The 17,801-nt window shown below is 37.3% G+C and overlaps 1 protein-coding gene across 4 annotated transcripts; it reads left to right on the forward strand.

The window, feature by feature from the left end:
• The first annotated feature begins 123 nt into the window (after positions 1-123).
• Positions 124-15,590, forward strand: LOC111324478 (rab GTPase-activating protein 1). 4 transcript variants are annotated; one of them, XM_022928041.2, is made up of 22 exons: positions 124-263; positions 343-1,725; positions 3,177-3,227; positions 3,723-3,949; positions 5,071-5,137; positions 6,146-6,248; positions 6,831-7,000; positions 7,961-8,084; positions 8,453-8,604; positions 9,390-9,488; positions 9,689-9,802; positions 10,221-10,295; positions 10,785-10,910; positions 11,063-11,206; positions 12,021-12,062; positions 12,619-12,747; positions 12,938-13,030; positions 13,120-13,230; positions 13,564-13,668; positions 13,746-13,829; positions 13,927-13,998; positions 14,329-15,590. In XM_022928041.2, the coding sequence occupies exons 2-22, from the start codon at positions 775-777 to the stop codon at positions 14,614-14,616; spliced, it is 3,327 nt and encodes a 1,108-aa protein (XP_022783776.2). In that variant the 5' UTR covers positions 124-263; positions 343-774; the 3' UTR covers positions 14,617-15,590. The 4 variants fall into 4 exon arrangements, with proteins under 4 accessions (XP_022783776.2, XP_022783775.2, XP_022783777.2 ...); XM_022928040.2 differs by having other exon boundaries at positions 391-1,725; XM_022928042.2 differs by having other exon boundaries at positions 735-1,725.
• Positions 15,591-17,801: the final 2,211 nt, after the last annotated feature.

The raw sequence follows: 17,801 nt of genomic DNA on the forward strand, positions 1-17,801 counted from the left end.
CGATGTTAATTCGTTTGTGTGGGCTACTGTGAAACGATTTTGTCTATTTTTGGGAAGATTTGTGGTGTGAAAGTAAAGTAATGCGAAAGGTGCACCCAATAGGCTGTATTGAAAGACAAATGACTGTTTCCTTCCATTTGTCTCTTGACGTCATATCTGTGAACAAGATTTGATCGATTTTTGACTGCTGTCTAATTCGCTAACCATTGCTAAGAATTACCGGGAAGATAGAAGATCCCTTTTCACTCGTCGCTTGATAAAAGGTAAGAAATTTTGGCTTTTAATCTCAGTTGTGGATCTGAGTTTCATTTTTTCGTTCAAAATGTCTGAATTTGATCTCAGAACAAAGACATCTGCGAGCGGCTGAGGATTATCCGTTTTCTTCTTCAGATCGACGAAAAGGGTCATCAGTTAAAAAAAAATCTTCATTGTAAAAGAAGTTCATCGTCTAGTTTGACCCTTCATTGATCAGTCAGTTTTGGATTTCACATTATTCATCGTGTCTTCGCCCTTAAAACCGACGGCCATTACGGTGTCAGAATATTTCAGACCTTGTTCCAAGTCGATAAACCGCGAAGGGTTTCATTCGATTTGTAGTAAATATTAAATCCTGCTCTGCTGCCGTGATGGGGATTTTCCGATCCTTTGAACGATAAAAAAGGAAGTTATTTCTCTTGGTTGAAGGATAGCTTCAATATTCAAGGAATCTTACGTTTACTTCATATTGCGAACAGCTGACTTCAGACATCTTTGCCTTGACTGTCAGAATTTCTCATGGCTGAGCAGAAAACTGCCGAAAGTAGAGAATGTGGGCCAGGGGAAAGCAACTCCAGTAGTCCAGAGCAACCTCGCAGCCCAGATTCAAAGTCTTTAAACAGTGACCATGAATACATCATGCTTGCTACACCTGATGTTGAATCTGATTCAGGTTCAGGTGTGTCAGTTTGTAAATCTCAGGGGAGTAGTGTTAGTAGTTTTGCTGATGTGATAATCCCTGATATGGAGGCTACCTTGGAGAAGGGAAGGACAGAGGAGGAGCTGCAGCATTTGGTGGAGGATGCAAAAAAGGACTTCTCTCATAGCTCTGCATCAGTTCCAGAGGTATTCTTTAGTCCAGGTTCAGAGAGCAAATCTCGCAATGCTCCTCTCCCTAATGACAATTCATTAGCAGCAAATGGCAATATTGAATTAATACCCCATGAAAACAATTGTCAGGTTTTGAATCCATGTGTTGTAAAAGATGATTCACAAACAAAAGATGACAGCATCCATGGTGATAAAAGCAACACAACTCAAGCATCAAATGTTGCAGAAGTCGACAATGAGGAGTCAGCGCGACCTAGAGCAAGTACTGATCCTGGACAATCAGATGATGAGTGCGATGATAATGCCATATCATATGATGGAATCACTTATTTGGGATCCTCCACTGTGAATGCTCCAGTGAGTGAAATTGAACTGAAAAGGACAATGGCTATCTTGCGAGAACAGACGGAGGTCACCATTGATGTTTTGTTGTATGTAGGTTCTACATCGGACAAGATGATCAGACTTAAAGACCCAGAGACACAGGCTGACATTGCTACTTATAAAATACAGAGGATCTTGTTTTGTGGTCGTGGTGATGTTGAAGGAAGTGAAAGTGACTGCTTTGCCTTCAATACTGTCCATGGAGATTCTGAGATTTTCCATTGCCATGTATTCAGATGTAAAGATCCAGAAAAGGTGAGGCCATTTTCTTGTCTCACGAACAACTTATTGGGAAAATTACACGTTCCTCCCCTGAATGGGTTTGTTTTGTTTCCTCAACTTTCTGGGAAATTCTATTTTTAGTTTCACCCCGTGCCAATCATTTTCTGATAGTTTTCCTCAAGAATTTTGTCTCCCATTAAGACACATTTAATTGGTAATAAAATGTAGATTCCAAAGTAGGATTGATCAATAAGTCTTGTTTTCTTAAACTTAACCTTAAACCTCTTAACTGTCAACCCTATTGAGAAGTCCTGTGCCAACACAAATTGATTTATTTTTCAAAATTTTCACTTGTTTTGAGTTTAGAGGCCAGGTTATTTTACATTTCTAGTGTCAGAGATTTGAATGTTACTCTCTGACTATGGATGGACTGACTATATCATTTAGCATATGCAAATTGTATAGTCAGTAAAGGGGTTAGCCCTTAAGAGTGACAAGCATCCAATTTCTCCCCACGGTGTCACTCCTGAATTAAACACTTAAGTCAAGAGAACAAAGGAAATGATCACCAACTAAAAAATGTCTAGATTGTTCTACAAATTCTCCTTGCCGGCACCTTAGGAAAAGTATAGAGAACAGTATGGAGAACATGCATACTGATGTGAGGGTTTAAAGAGTTAAGTAGCATTCCTTCTGTGAATTTGTAGGAAATGTGATGGTCTGATGCTTAGCACACTTGACCCCAAATCCAGAGGTTCAGATTCAAACCTTGCAGGAAGGGAAGGGGGATCATAATATTATTCTTACTCCTCTCTGCCCAGGGACAGCAGGAAACCATCAGGGATACCTGAGGGAATATAGGGGGTTCACTTGCTATGAACTGACATCCTGCACTAGAGGAGTAGACCTATATATATATCATATTAACGAAGTGCGAGGGCCGTACTGGGAGAATATCGGCCTGAGGTCTTGACAGTACGGACCGAGCGTAGCAAGGTCCGTACAAAAGAGACCAAGGGCCGATATTCTTCCAGTATGGTCCCGAGCAAGCTTGGTTAATAAGAGATTTATTACACGACTGAGGTTCAAAGGGACACAAGTGCGGTATCATTCGGGACCATTCGGGACAGTGCCCGGTCCAATACTGAGAGAATATTGACTGGCAATAGAGCATTTTGATTGGTTGATTTTAGTTATTGGCCCTCTGACTTCCCGAGTCGTGTAATAATGTATTCTGTACAACCTCATGCCATGGAAACTTAGGATAAGAAGTTGCAGTTATGGACCCTGTGACTCTAAGAGAGTTGACCATCATATTGACTTAAACTTGTAATTTCCCTGAAATCCAAGACAAGGGGTAGATAGTTATGAGCATTGCAAGATTTGTTTAATTTTATTTCTTCAAATTATTTGCCCCTAAATTTTCCCTCCAACACTAATCAATCTTGATTGCAATATGATCTAAGTTCAATTGATTTATTTAGGCTGGAAAGATCTTGAGAACATTTGCTCTCTCCTTCAGAAGACATAGGAAGGTATGTTATTTCCCTAATTTGAGTAATTGTTATGACAAAGATACAAAAAATTTGAATTTGCAATATTAAAGGTTGAATGCCATATAGACTGTTATGTAACCCCATGATTTTGAGTATAATTTGGACAAATCAATCAAACAAGAACAATGGTGAACTTTATGAAGATGTTTTGATTAGAATATTATCTATTTGATTGGAATATTATCTCTATTCAGTTTGGGATAAATGAGCACAAGTCACATGTTCTTGAAGACTTTTAAACTTGCATTGTGGTGTTCAAATGAATTATTTTGATCAGTTTTGTCTGCTGGTGTCATATTAGAAAATTTTCGCTTTTTCTTTGGAGGAAAAATTTTCTCTATTGAGTGTTTGATTGGTTGTTTATGGGTTAATTCCATTATTAATTGAACATGTTGCCCTTTGTTTAATTTTTAACTTTTCTTTTTGGTTACTGTATTCATGAAAGTTTGTTTGTTTACTTACTTTCTTGCAAAGAGAAAGCAACAGTTGCAGCAGCCATCTGTGGATACCCCTACAACAATCACTGGTGTGAGCAACCTTGTGTTCAAATTTGACCTGACTCTTGACATTCTAGAGGAAGACAATAAGGGATTTTCCTCAGCAGCAAGGGACAAAAACTGCTTCAAATTACGACAAGACCTGAAAAAGAAAGTGTCCATCACAGTGCAACAGTTGACTAACAGACATCTTATTATAGAGAGGTTAGTAACTATTCCAATTGCTAAGAAAAAAGAATTATTATGTTATTAAAAGTAGTTCTGTGCCACTTTGGCAACACCTTTGTTCTTTGAAGTGACTTGACGTGGGACAACAGTTCCATTAACCCTTTCACCCTAAAGAGTGATTAGAAATGATCATGGGCAACGAAAGCTCTTGATTGTTAAGCAAACTCTCCCTGTCAGCAACTTAGGAAATGTATAGAGAACAGTATTGAGAATATGCATACTGATGTTAGGGTGTAAAGGATGAAGGTATTGATTGTTAAACAAGTTCTCCTTGTCTGCCCCTACGAAATGTATAGAGAACAGTATGGAGAATATTCATACTGACGTTAGGGTGTAAAGGATGAAGGTATTGATTGTTAAACAAGTTCTCCTTGTCTGCCCCTACGAAATGTATAGAGAACAGTATGGAGAATATTCATACTGACGTTAGGGTGTAAAGGACGAAGGTTTTGATTGTTAAACAAATTCTCCTTGTCAGCCCCTAGGAAATGTATAGAGAACAGTATGGAGAATATGCATACTGATGTTGGGGTGTGAAGGGTTAAGGGACACTTTATATGAACATACATGATACCATGGTCTCCCACTAATTTTTCCCTACAGTTTTAGCTTCTGACAGTGAGAAGGAATGTTTCTGGAAGCATAATGTCACAATTTTTTAAAAGATTTTTTTTGTGACACAGAAAATTGGTTAAAATGATACAAATAAGGAAAATATGCAAAAATCTCCAGTCAGGATAGATAACCACAACAGAGGAAAGACTAAACCAAATGCTAATGTTCTTAGGATGTATAAGGATGAGGAAGATTGACAAAGATTGTAAATGACAGTTTTTGAAGATTGAGCTAAATTTTTCAAGATGCACATGCAACAGATGACATAGCTCCTTCAACATGACACAGTGCAGCTTTATTTGAGGGGTATCACCTTAAAGTGGAGTCCATATTCTTGTGCAGTCTGACTGTTTAAGGCCATCTTATCCTCTCCCCCCCTCCCCCTCCCCCCTCCCCCTCCCCCCTCCCCCCTCCCCCTCCCCCCTCCCCCCTTCTCATCTTGGTCACAAATCTTACAATGTGTATTCTCTTCACTCTTCTAGGTGTTTTGGCCTTCTTATCTGTCCAGGAAAGAATGTTCGATATTCTGACATGCACTTATTAAGTGAGGTAAGCTATTATAATAGTGTAGTGTTATTTGAATGACCTGGAGTTTGATAATGGTTTTACCTCTATTATGATTATGCAATGTTTTTTGTAAGATAATTGTAGTCTTTTGGAGAATTGTGATATGCACCAAAATCATCAGAAAATAATTTATTAACACTTCATGACTAGTGAACTTCTAAAATTATTCCTTAAGTTTGTTTAACTTAGTAATATTTCTCATCTTGAAGAATTAATGTGTTATGGGTGTCATTTTTCTCTTTACTGTAACTGTATTAGAAGGTAATTAGTGTTTATCGCCTTATATCTATATGTTGAACCAAATATTTGTATAGTTTTAGTGTCTCTTGTTGTAAGTCGTATATTGCTGATTAGGCATTGTTTTATATGTGTATTTTGTATTGTTGTGAAGGCCATAAGTTAGATAACTCCAGTTGGGTTAATTATGTCACTGTAGTTAAATAAAGAATATTGTATTGTATTGTGTAGTGAATCTCAATTTTTCCAAAAGGAAGCAGAGAAAAACATTGTGATACAAAGAAAACAAATAAGAAACTGTTTCCTGAGGAGCCAGTCATAAAATCAATGATTTGCTATAGAGCACAACGAAGACTTGAGATCATGCAAATGTGAAAACCAAATTAATTGAATATTTACCAAAAAATTACTTGTAAGCCCATAAGGGCATAAAATATTACAATGCTAAATTACACTGCCATTAAAATGTCACACCACCTTCATGTCACCTACAATTATGCTCCGTTCACATGCAATGACAATTGCAGGTGCACTGTTGGGAAAAAAGTTTTAGCTAAATAAAAACCTGCCTCACTATAAAATTTTACTTTAAAGTTATATGAAAATTAAGTTTTAAAATTAGCTAGGACTGAGTAACTTGTTTTTGAGAAATTAGCTTAGTGCTCGATGATCCCTGCTATGGAGGCTACCTTGGAGAAGGGAAGAACAGAGGAGGAGCTGCGGCATTTGCTAATAAGTGTGAATCTATTTCAGTTAAGAATGGAGGTTGGTGAGGGTGGAAAAACATATTTCATTACTGGTTTATGGGATCCAGCTGTACGTGACTTGTTAGTGTTAAACACTGAGACGCCTAAAGGTAGATATCTTAGTCAGTAGAGTTTTATTGTGATATGCCATAAATCAAGAAATGTTTCTGCATGGGATTCATTACAATAGAAAACAGGTAGTTGTTGAGAAATTCAGTTTGACTCAAGATTTTAACTTTCATGCTTGAACTTAACCCTTTCACTGCCAAGATCAGATTAGTTATTCTCCTTACTGTCTGCCATACAATTGTTAAAAATGTTAGTTTGGAGAATTTGGTATTGGATCAAGTATTAATCTCCTAATTGATATTTTACATTATTCTCATCACTTGTCTGCTTAATACTGTAGGGATATTGTTGGGAGAAATTCTATCTTTATCACTTATGGGAATTAAATGGTTTTAAAGTGCAACTAGTATTAAGCAGTATATATGTTGTAGTTCAATTTTATCCTCTAGTTTAATTTTTTCCAAACCAGTTCAATTTTTTTAAACCAGTTTAATTTTTTTTTTTAACTAGTTTAATTTTACTGATTAGAATTAAGCAGACACTGTTATTGTCCACTCCATACAGGTTTCATTGTAATTCAAGCTGAAATTAAAATGTAAAGTGAACAATATTTCATTTTTCAGACTCTCGACTGTTTGTGACAATAGCTGTTGACTTAGTTGTGACTGGAGTTACAGAACCAGTCCGCTTCATTGTTGAAACAAAGGCCAAAATTTTTCCCAATGGAGAAAAATTCTTCTGGAGCCCCAGTAAACCAAAATTCCATGAAGTTTATGTTATGGAACTGAAGGAGGTTGGACTGTGATTTGCTGAGTTTAACTACTAAACCAGTTAATTAAGATAATTTTCCTTAATTAAGATAATCTTCCTTTACCTCTTGGTATGAGGTTTTGGTATGGAACGGAAATCCACTCACTTGCTCTAACTATTCTGATTTCATGACAGGACGGAAAATGTGTGCACGGTAAGTACCTTCTGTTGTCCCGTTGTCCGTTGTCTAAGGCTTTGTATGGGGCAATGGAAGTTACTTACAGTGCATCCATTTTCTGTCCTGTCATGTTTATTCATTAAATGAGATTAAACATGTTATCCCCTGCCTCCACTTTTGGTTTGGTTGTTTCCTCAAAGTCTTTCTATCTTCTTTTGCTCATTTATCTGGGAATACATAGACAGAAATTTCTCCATGAGCACTGATACCTGGAGTTCTCAATAAATCAAAATTGTGTCTGTTGTGTCGGGCCTTAAGCTAAAATTATTAAGGTGGTGTTTCCTTCCTTTTGCTACATCCTTGATAAAAAAAAAACACCATTTTAGACCTCAGAAGCAAAGAGGAAATGTCTTAAAGACTATTCATCCAGACAGAAAAGGGCTTCAATGTCATAAACTTGATGATGACAATTGTCCCTTTGATTGTTACATGTAGATATGGAAAAAATTTTTTGTGCTGCAAAAGTTATTTTACCAGTAATTCTTGTCTTCAAGTTGAAAATCACTTATCTATTTGGCCACCACTTAACTATATATAAGCTACTGAGGGTAAAAATGGCTTTTGTGGTATGGCTATATTGAAATACAAAGTAAAACTTTGCATCACTATGCTCCAAAGAGAATCACTTGATGACCAAAGGCCCATGTGTAAGACATCTTGGGCTCCCAGCTTTTTAAATCTTTCGTGAAAGCAAGTCACCCAAACAAAGAGCTAATTAGACTCTTATTTGAAGAAATCAGTGTGTAATTTTTTTCTATTTGATAGGTTTTTGATACTGACACTGGAGAGAAAGGATGTGAAGTGAAAAGTATCAAAACTGAACTGAGTTATGAAACTTCAAAAACTTTGACAAAAAGGCAGGCTACCTTGAATAGGCAAACATCTGATGGTCAGTAATACTTGTCTAACACATGCTAGATCTTCAGTTACCATGTTTATATCAGGCAATGGTTTATTTCATCCTATCCAGCCTTGAGAGTAGCTTTTTAAATGTACTCATAGTGTCTTTGATCTAAACTGATCCATGGAACTTGATGGAGAAGGGATGTAAATCTTGCTTGGACTAATTTATTTCAATTTGTTTTTTTTTTTTTGGGGGGGGGGGATTGAGCATTAAGAATGGTAAATTTTAAGTTGACTCAACAAAAATAATTATGCCTTTGAGTGTGGTATTATATGACCATAATGAGTTGAACATTCCTGTTTTAGCCACAGTCATCTGTAAAAAGCTATATCTTCATTAAATCTCATGTATAGATGATGATGAAGATGATGAGCCACTGCTGTCAGGATCAGGTGTGGTGCAAAAGGAGTGTACCGAGGAAGAGCTAGGCAGCTGGTCGGATCTGTTAAACAAATGGAAGGACATCACTATTAAGCCAAGACAACTACCAGGACTTGTGAGAAAGGTGGGCTAATGTTGGGGAAAAATTGGTTATTGCGTTTTCGGTAAAATTGAAGAACAGCTTCCCAAAATATCTGTCAGCCGACTGTTGGCAAACGAAACACAGAAAACACAACGAAAACACTACAGAAACACAATGAAAACACGGGCTCGTGCAACTTTGTGAGTCTTTGAAAAAATTTACTCGTATTGCTAAATCTAAGTAACTAAACTCTTTCCAATTTCAGTGGAACAAAATGTGTCAGTCAGATACTACACATCAAGTTCACATAAATGAAGATCGATATGGCCAATAATGCCTCGCACTCAAAATTTACCTCTATCGCGTGGTGTTCATTAAAATTCATTTTGAGGTAATTGTGAAAGTTCAAACTTACCAAGATTACAGTCTGTTTACTTGTTTCTGAATTTGTTTTCATTATGTTGGCCAACTGTCGGTGAACAGTCGGCCGACAGATATTTTGGGGAGCTCTTCTTCAATTTTACTGCATTTTCAAGGAATTGGTGAAAGAATTTTGAAACATGATCTCTCATGTTCTTTCCATTTCTGGAAGCTTGCAATTTAGCATTTTATATTTAAGGGGAGATTCATCTGCCAAAAGTGCAATATCAAAATCTGAGGACATACTTTTTGCCCAAGTTGCAGGGTGTCTGCAAAAATGGGATAACTGCTGAGCGAGAATCTGCTGTAATGCCAATAGGACCAAGTCTAGACTTTGTTATTATGAATGAGTAATATTGCACAATAGGTAAGCTACATACTTAGTAAACTTATTTTTTTCAACTTAGGGCATACCAGATCCTCTCCGTGGACAAGTTTGGCAAATGATGGCTGGTGTGAAGGAAAATGATGAACTCATCGAGGGTTATAAACATTTCATTAAGAAGGTAGACCAATGAGTGTTTTAATTCTTCCAGCTTATCCAAGCACACTTTCAAGAAAAGAAGTTTTGAGAATTGTGGAAGTGCCTGATCTTTGGGACGATAATGTGGTAACACACAGTGTGACACACATGTAATTGGACATGTCACACAAAACTCTTCCTTGACAAATAAAGAACTCTGAAATCTCTCTTTTTTTTTTTAAGGAATCTCCAACAGAACAGGTGATCAAGTGGGACATTCACCGTACCTTCCCAGCACATGAGTACTTTAAAAGCACTGGAGGAGAGGGTCAGGAGACATTGTATAAAATCAGTAAAGTAAGCCTTTTTTTGTGGCTACTGTCTCCTATGGGAGGTAGGATTGATCTGATTTTGACCCAATGTATCCCAGTCAGTAGTAGTTCGACATTCGCACTTGATACACGGTTGAGTTCTCTCCTTTTGTGATTTCTGGATTATAGCCACTAGCACATTATGTCTTCAGTTCTTGCCGTGGCACTATGGAAGACAGCAGAAAGCAATAGTCATCTCACAATCATTTCAAGATTGCATGCAATTTAAAACAGATGTTTTACTTGCAGAAATATCTTTTAAGGTGTGATTGGTGCATCATAAAATGTGGGGGAAAATTTTTTTCTTTGAAGAGAGAGCATTTTACCTTTTACACACTTCACAATGTTATAGGACTAAGCTGTAGAGTGTGTGCTGCTGTTGACCTGTTACCATTCTCTGTTAGGCCTACTCTGTTTACGATGAGGAGGTGGGTTACTGTCAAGGACTGTCATTCCTGTCAGCAGTGCTTCTGTTACATGTAAGTATTACATTCTGGGTATCATTATTTCGAGAAGATACTGTACAATAGCTCCACAATAGCTCATTTTGCAGTTGTGTACTTAGTTGCCAAGCCTTTGATTCAGAGTGAGGCTGAAGGTGACCTTGTTGTGATAGAGACCTGTATCTACTTAGCATGATAACAAAGTGATTTACATTTGAAGGGCAGCAAGGTTTGTATCATAACAAGGTCAACCCTAGCCTCACTCCCATTCAAAGGCTTGGCAACCAAGCACACAACTGTAAAATGGACTATTCTTAAAGTGTTTCTTGGAACAGAAACCAGAATTAAGTTCTACAGAAGCCAGAGTTAAGTTCTCCCTTTTTTACTTATGGTTAGACTTAAACATAAACTTTACCCTATTGGTTGCCAATGTTGTAACCTGTTGTGTTATATAAAAATGACTTTGAAAGTTAAGTGTCATTTTGTGTAGATTACATCTGTGAAAATTTTTGGTTCTTTTGTCAGCTTCCAGAGGAGCAAGCATTTGCACTGTTGGTGAAGATAATGAGTGATTATGGGCTAAGAGATATTTTCAAACACGAGTTTGAGCAGTTGCATCTGAAGTTTTTCCAGCTGGACAGAATGATTGAGGTGAGACTTTATCCTGTCCAATAAGGCTATTTTGAATTTCTGGAATACCGACTGACTTGTACTCAGTCATTTTATACATTGTTGTATAATCAAAGTGAGTGAAAGTAGTAACACGTAGTACAAGACTGAGTGGACGCCATTTTGTTTCCTAGGACTCGATGCCAGACCTCCACAGCCATTTTCAGTATAATGATATAGAGACCCACATGTATGCCTCGCAGTGGTTTCTGACTTTGTTTACGGCCAGGTTTCCATTATCAATGGTGTACTGTATCATGGATCTCTTCCTATGTCATGTAAGTCAGAATGTGGTTTAAGATATATAGAATCCATTTCGATTGAGTGGCCAACTGGAACCAAAGAATTAAGAGGAATTTTCGATAAAGCTTGGGAAGTTATTCGGGATTGTTTCGGTTTGGTCTTACCACACTCTGTGATTTGCACAAAAAATTCCCACTCACTCACAAAACTAAAACCAATCGTGGCTCCCTCCCATTGGCTTATTCTGATATTTATCCTTTGTTCGGATTGGCTATTGAGATTACTTCCGATTTGGCTTTACGAAACTCTACAGAAAAGCGCTCTTACATAAGAACTTGAAGTTAAGACAAGCAAACTACTTGGGGTGCGGGAAAACCCAAGTTACCAAGGAGTGACTGATTTTAGTTTTGTATTTAATTGGCTTGGAGGATTGCCGAATTTTAAAGACGAACTACTGTATGCAGAGAAGCAAACTCATACAATTTCGAATTAGTGTAGATGCTCAATTGAAAACTGCTCTAGTGACCAAGAAAGAAAGGAAAGGCAGAAAAGAAAGGGAAAAAATGGCCAATTTTTTTTGGAGAATTGACTAAGGAATCTATCGAGTCTGGTTTTTGATTGGGATGTTGCTGAGCAGCTCCACAGCATTTAACAGATGAAACAGCATGTGTTGTGCCGCTATTTTCTTCGCCTGGTTGGACATTTATAGTCGAACATTTTTGGATACTAGCGAAATGCCTGTCAAACCTAGAGCGTTATCCTGTGAATCTTAAATAATGTACATATACTTGCTCTTTTAGTTGGATTGCGTAAACCTTTTATTTCATTGTCTTTTTCTTAATTTTCCAGGGAATGAGAGTTATTTTTCAAGTAGCTTTAGGCCTTCTCAAGGTACGAAGTCTCTGTATATGTTTGTTTTCTCGAGTTCGTGTAACCCTGTGACTGTTAGTTCTTCCCTCTAGCTACTGCACACTTTCTTGCGAATTAGTTATGAGAATTTGGTGTTAGATTAAGATAATACATTTTAGTGTTCTCATTACCCAATTGCTAGATAATGTATTATCTTCCTGAAGATTTCTGAAGACTGTGATTTTTTGTCGTGAATTTTAAAGTTGGTTTTTTTTTTTTCCTGAGCTACCTCTGTCACTCCGAATCATATGCACAAAGTTTTAAAAAAACCTTTGCAGTAACATGAATTATGACGCGCTGACTGAAATTTACTGGTAAAAATGGGAATCATGGACTCGTTTTTTAGTTACGAAAACATAGTGTTGCTATGTTATCCATTATTTGAAAAAGTTATTGATCACAACTTTTTGTAATTTTTTGGATACCAAAGCCACGATCCCTTAAGAATTGGCGTTTAAAATCACGAAACCATTTTGACCACCTTAGGATATTTTATATCGCTGATTAATTCGGCTACAATTGCCTTATTCTGTAACAGGCCTCTCGTAGGGAACTCATCCAAATGGATTTTGAGGCCATACTAAAGTACTTCAGAGTGTCCATGCCGAAAAAGTACCTAGACGAAGACGAGTACAAGAGACTCATAACCTCTGCTCTAAGCTTTCGGGTATGAAGTTTTGTTCCGTAAATTAAATTTGCTAATTTTTATATAAATGGATACCTCTGTGTGTGCATCTGGGAACGACTTTTAATACTCGTTTGAAAATTGGTGCAATGTTTAGAGATGATTGTTTTTTTTTTTTTGCTTTTTTTTTTTAAGCTTTCTCTCTGAAATTATTATCCGGTGTAAATTTCAGGTGACAGAGAAAAAGATGAAGAAATACGAAAAGGAGTACTTACTGAAGAAGGAACAGGAGGCACAGCTCGAAGACCCCGTTGAGAGGCTAACAGTAAGTTCCAGGTTTTGAATGTTGTATTTTTGAGATCTTTTGTCGGCTTCAGTGTTGCCTGACTGATCCCCCCTCTCTTTCTTCTACAGCGTGAAAACAAGAGGTTCTTTGAAGACAACTTGAGACTTGAACAAGAAAACGATAGCCTTGCCCACGAGTTGGTTAGTACCAAAGTAGAACTTCACAGCAAGCTGGCAGAGGTATTTTCGCTTTATCTCGACTGGTTATTTTTGCTTTTACATCCTGATATTTTTCCACTTTTATTATAATTTTTTTTCATCCTGTAGCTCCTTTATTTACATTTGTAACACTGAGCGCCTTTCTAGCTTTTAACGACGTTCCTAACGTGATGAAATTTGCCTTTGGATTGTATATGATTTTCAAATTTAAAAGTTTTGCAACACTTTTCTATCTCAAGCCTCGGTTAGTTTTAAATTGCTATGATTCTCTAGTAGCAGATATAAGATAAAAGGATTTCCTGAGATTCTTACTCCCGTCAAATCACGTTTTTCTATCGCCCTTCTGTTCATTAGGCAGAAGAAAAAGTGGAAGAGTTGTCCAAGGCTCTGAGCAACGCGACCATCTCGCTGGTCGAATCAGAGGATCAAAGGGAAAAACTGGAAGTCGAGGGGTCTCAGGTAAACGAAATGAAACTCTATTTAACCAAATGTCGGCGTCACACATGACAGACTGATACACTTTTGTAATTCGTCAGGTCAAAGAAATGTATCGGCAGACCATTGAGCAGGCTGAGGAGGATAAGAAACGGCATATCACTGTCATTGAACAGTACAAAAAGGTCAGTATTGATGTCAGGAGCGACATAGTTTCTTTCTGTAGTCAATACTTTTTTTTTTAGTAGTCAATAACTGCTTTTTGCTTGTTCCACATTGTAGATTTGCAAAGAAAAGGAGGAAAGAAGCGAAGAGCTGAAGGAAGATTTGCGGCTGGAACTCTTGGAAGTCAAGGTATTTGTTTTTCTCCTATAGACCTCTTTCATGTTCGAAAAAGAGTAGCGCAACTGGACGACAGAAGAAAAGAAATTCATAACTGGTGGAAATAAAAATCCGAGGCACTTCTTACTGTTTTTTCATTCAGTTTAGGTTTATCAGCAGAGATTTGAAATGAACCTCAACAGAGTACTTTCAATTGCTAAAAAATTCCTCTTTGCACTATCATTTTAGTGTCTTCCACAGACGTTTCACAAACATCTGATATGCTTTTAGCTTCTCTTAGTCGCCCTCAGGCATTTACTGTTCAGAATTACTTCAAAACCTTTCACAAATTATCTTTTCCAGAGACGAATAGGGTCATGTGAAAACTGCTCCGCTCTCTTCTCGGAGGAAGGTCACGTGTCACTGGAGGCTGGCGGAATCGCTGCATTCAAGACAAGTGTGAAGCTTGTAGATTCCGAGCAGTGCCTCAGGGAACTGGAACTGGAGCTTGCGCAAACGAAGCTTTCTCTGGTGGAGGCCGAATGTCGTTCTCAGGAGTTAGAGCATAGGCTGGCGGCCATTGAGGCGGCGACTGGTGAAAGCAAACCCTGGTTCAAGAGAATTAGTTTGGTGAAGGATGCCGGGAAGTGAATGATGGTCATGCAGTGATGAATTAAGCTCGTTTTTTGTTAAACGACGATAACACTTTTTTTTTTTACTGTATAACTCATTTTCTTGGTGCATCAAGAGCTTCTGGCTATTTTGAGTAATGTACTTCAACAGTGCATAACAGAAACGTTTCTTTTCCTTTTTTTTATTCGTTTTATTTGTTTGTTTGTTCGTTTTTTTTAACGAGACGGTCTTAGTTGTCGCCGTGAAAGAAATAGTTTCTGTCCTCTGTTAATACGTAACTTAATGATGTAAATTCTTCCAATAGGGGAACCTCAGACAACAGAAAGTGAAGGATTTTTTTGGGTTCAAAGTATGCTTCAACTCGTTCCCAGAACCCACCTTATGTCGCGGAAAGACCATGAAAACAATGTTATCCTAGAAAGCTTTGTCCCTGGAAGGTCTCTTCCTAAACTTGACTCGAGGACAGCAGTAGTTATAGTATTTCTTCCTTTTTGGTTGCCCGACAACCACAAATTTAATTGAATTGTGTTAGTGCCAGCTTGAAATAGAAAAATTTTTCCTCACAAAGTTTCCTACGGAGAAATGATGATAAGAAGTTACTTAAACTGATTTAAAATTCCCGCCTGGAAAATGGCTTTTAAAACGAAGAAGTCAAACAGTATTTTTTGGTGTTCTTGTAGCTTTTATGGAAAAAAATAGCATTTGAATTTTTTCCGTCTTCTCTGTGAGATGAATACGATTATGGATATGTTATTGCGAAAATTCTGTACATAGACGATCGTAGTGACATTAATTGAGTATTTTAAAGTTTTGTTAGTTCTTGCGTCATTTATTTCTGCAAGTTTTCTCCTTAGCGACTTCATTTGGAAAATAATATATCACTTAAGATCAATAACTTACTAAATAGTTGGGATATGTAAAAAAATTGCTGGTGAAATACAAGGGGTTAAATGTTGTTGACGCGAATAAACAGACGCTTCTGTTTAGAGGTATTTCGCTTCTTCGTTTCACGTTGGCTATGTCGTTTCATTACATGTGTAAAACGCTAAAAAAGGTTGCGCATGTGGTAGGATTTAACCTGAAAGGGAGCTGCATCCTCAAAGACGTATAAGAAGCTGGTTTCCGTGAAGGAGTTATGTCCTACTCAAAGTCAGAGGAAAAGGATTGCGGATTGCAAGCTTAAAAGCAGCAAAAGGATCTGTCTATTCCCGCTCGAACGCATTTTGGTAATTTACTTTTCCAGTAAATGGAAGTGCTCGTATATGCGTAAATCGTGGTGATGGAAACAAGTGCTACTAAACTTCACAGCACACGGTTACTTTTGCTCTGCAGTGTATTTTAATTCACCGTGTTTTCAATGCGTTCTCTGAAATAAGAGATCAACCATTCGGGAAATTTCTATCGGTCTGAACTTTTCTTTTACTAGATATGATGAAAAATCCGACTTTTTACCTTGAAAATGGGGGGTCGACTTACTTATACACGAATGAATTCGACTTATGATGCACGGGTAAATACGGTAATTGTATTACGTGCTTTGACAGAACAATAGAATTAGATGCAAGTGGACTCGAGTGCCAGTTTTAAACGATATGAAGTCAGTTAGCAATGATTATAACTGAAACCAACATTTTTGATAAATAAGGCTGTTTTTTTTTTTACACAAAACAAGAAAATCCAAGTTTTCTTGTGTGTTTGAAGTCAATGTTCAAAAGGGTAAATAACTAATAATAAAATATTTAATTAAACAACAAATCGTAACAATTGAATTCTCTTGACAGGTTATTAAATCAGGGTGAGCTAAGAGCATGTTGAAATGTTCCTAAGTGTTTATCTCGGAAACATTTTAGGCTAATTTGAAGATGTGGTAATGGACAGGTCAGATTGAATTTTTTTATTTCTCCCATTGAAATATAGCTAGAGTTTTGAAAGGTGATGCATCTAAGGCACACTACGCTGATTAGATAACCAAAGTCTTCGACTCTTTGGGCTTTTGGGAACTTAAAAGGCCATCTCTCCAGGGTAAAATCACAGTGCTTACGAGCCTGACTGTCAGTCGGAAAGAGATGGTAACCTGTTTGTAATCTCTTGCTCTCAACTAGTTAACCGAGTTAATTTTTCCATGAAAAGTGCGAAGGAGTGAATTTTATTCATTAGCTGCTATCCCCCCTTCCCCCCCCAAAAAAACAACAAAACAAGAGAAACAATTTTCTGTTTTAATTTCTCTCTTTTTAAGTGACCTTTATTGTTATCTATTCTTGTTTTTCTTTTTTACAATTTCCCACCTCTGATTTAAACATGTTGAACGACAGTGTAATAATGTAATAATAATGATGAGAACATTAATAATGTTATTTATCTAGGGAGCTTACATCACTAGAGGTATTATTCATTGAGGCCCTGCAATACAATATTTAATATAAAATAGTTAAAACCATTAATAGTTAAAAAGTACGGTGTTATAATCTTCAATAAAGTAAAAGGATAAAATCGAGTTAAAAAACTACGGTCTACAGGGCCGGCGCTAAGAAAGTAAAGGTAATCTCAAGTTACGTATTGATTTGTCAAGACTGATCCACTGCGCCGGTCCTTGATAAAAGGCCTTGTCAAACTCTCGGTTTATAAAAACTGTTTTTCCCTCATGACGTTCATGTTTGATTCAGCAGCATTACTGCTAGTTACTCTTTGGGTTGAACAGATTAGTCTCAAACAGGTTGTGTATAGCTTTACCCCGATCTGATATTGATCCTTGGAAACGAAACAGGACAACGTAAAGGTAAAACCAAACTAATAAAACGAGTCTTAAACGAAGTTTTGACGCCCTGGGTGATTTAATTGGCGCGTAATCCCGATAGAAAGTACGTAATTCCTCGTGAGCATGAGCCGAATTCAAATCTCATCCGGAGGGAATTTTTGGCCCTCAAACCAATTATATTTTATTCGAGCTGCATTCTAGAAAAAACCCACCGAACAAGATGGTGAGTAAATAAGATTGCTCCAGTCTTTACATGCGGCCTTGTCAAAAGTCTTTCGGTGCAAAAAGCCGTCCGCGTACAAAAGTTTTTCGTGACTTATATGCTAAAAGTCTCTTTCCTTCGTTTACTTTTTCCTTCGTTTACTTTATTTAAACGGAAGCGGGCCAGCACATGGACTTCTGATTGGCTCTCGGATGTGCTCACACGTCTATAAATAACGGTGAGGTC

Source organism: Stylophora pistillata, chromosome 4 (assembly GCF_964205215.1).
Source record: "Stylophora pistillata chromosome 4, jaStyPist1.2, whole genome shotgun sequence".
In the NCBI taxonomy this organism is placed as follows: Eukaryota; Metazoa; Cnidaria; class Anthozoa; order Scleractinia; family Pocilloporidae; genus Stylophora; species Stylophora pistillata.

Bases quoted from the DNA above. Each gene is read 5' to 3' on its own strand.
- LOC111324478 (XM_022928041.2), top strand. From the start codon at position 775: ATGGCTGAGCAGAAAACTGCCGAAAGTAGAGAATGTGGGCCAGGGGAA. The intron at 7,001-7,960 runs GTTGGACTGTGA...TCTATTTGATAG, and splicing joins ATGTTATGGAACTGAAGGAG to GTTTTTGATACTGACACTGG. The intron at 13,231-13,563 runs GTATTTTCGCTT...TCTGTTCATTAG, and splicing joins TTCACAGCAAGCTGGCAGAG to GCAGAAGAAAAAGTGGAAGA.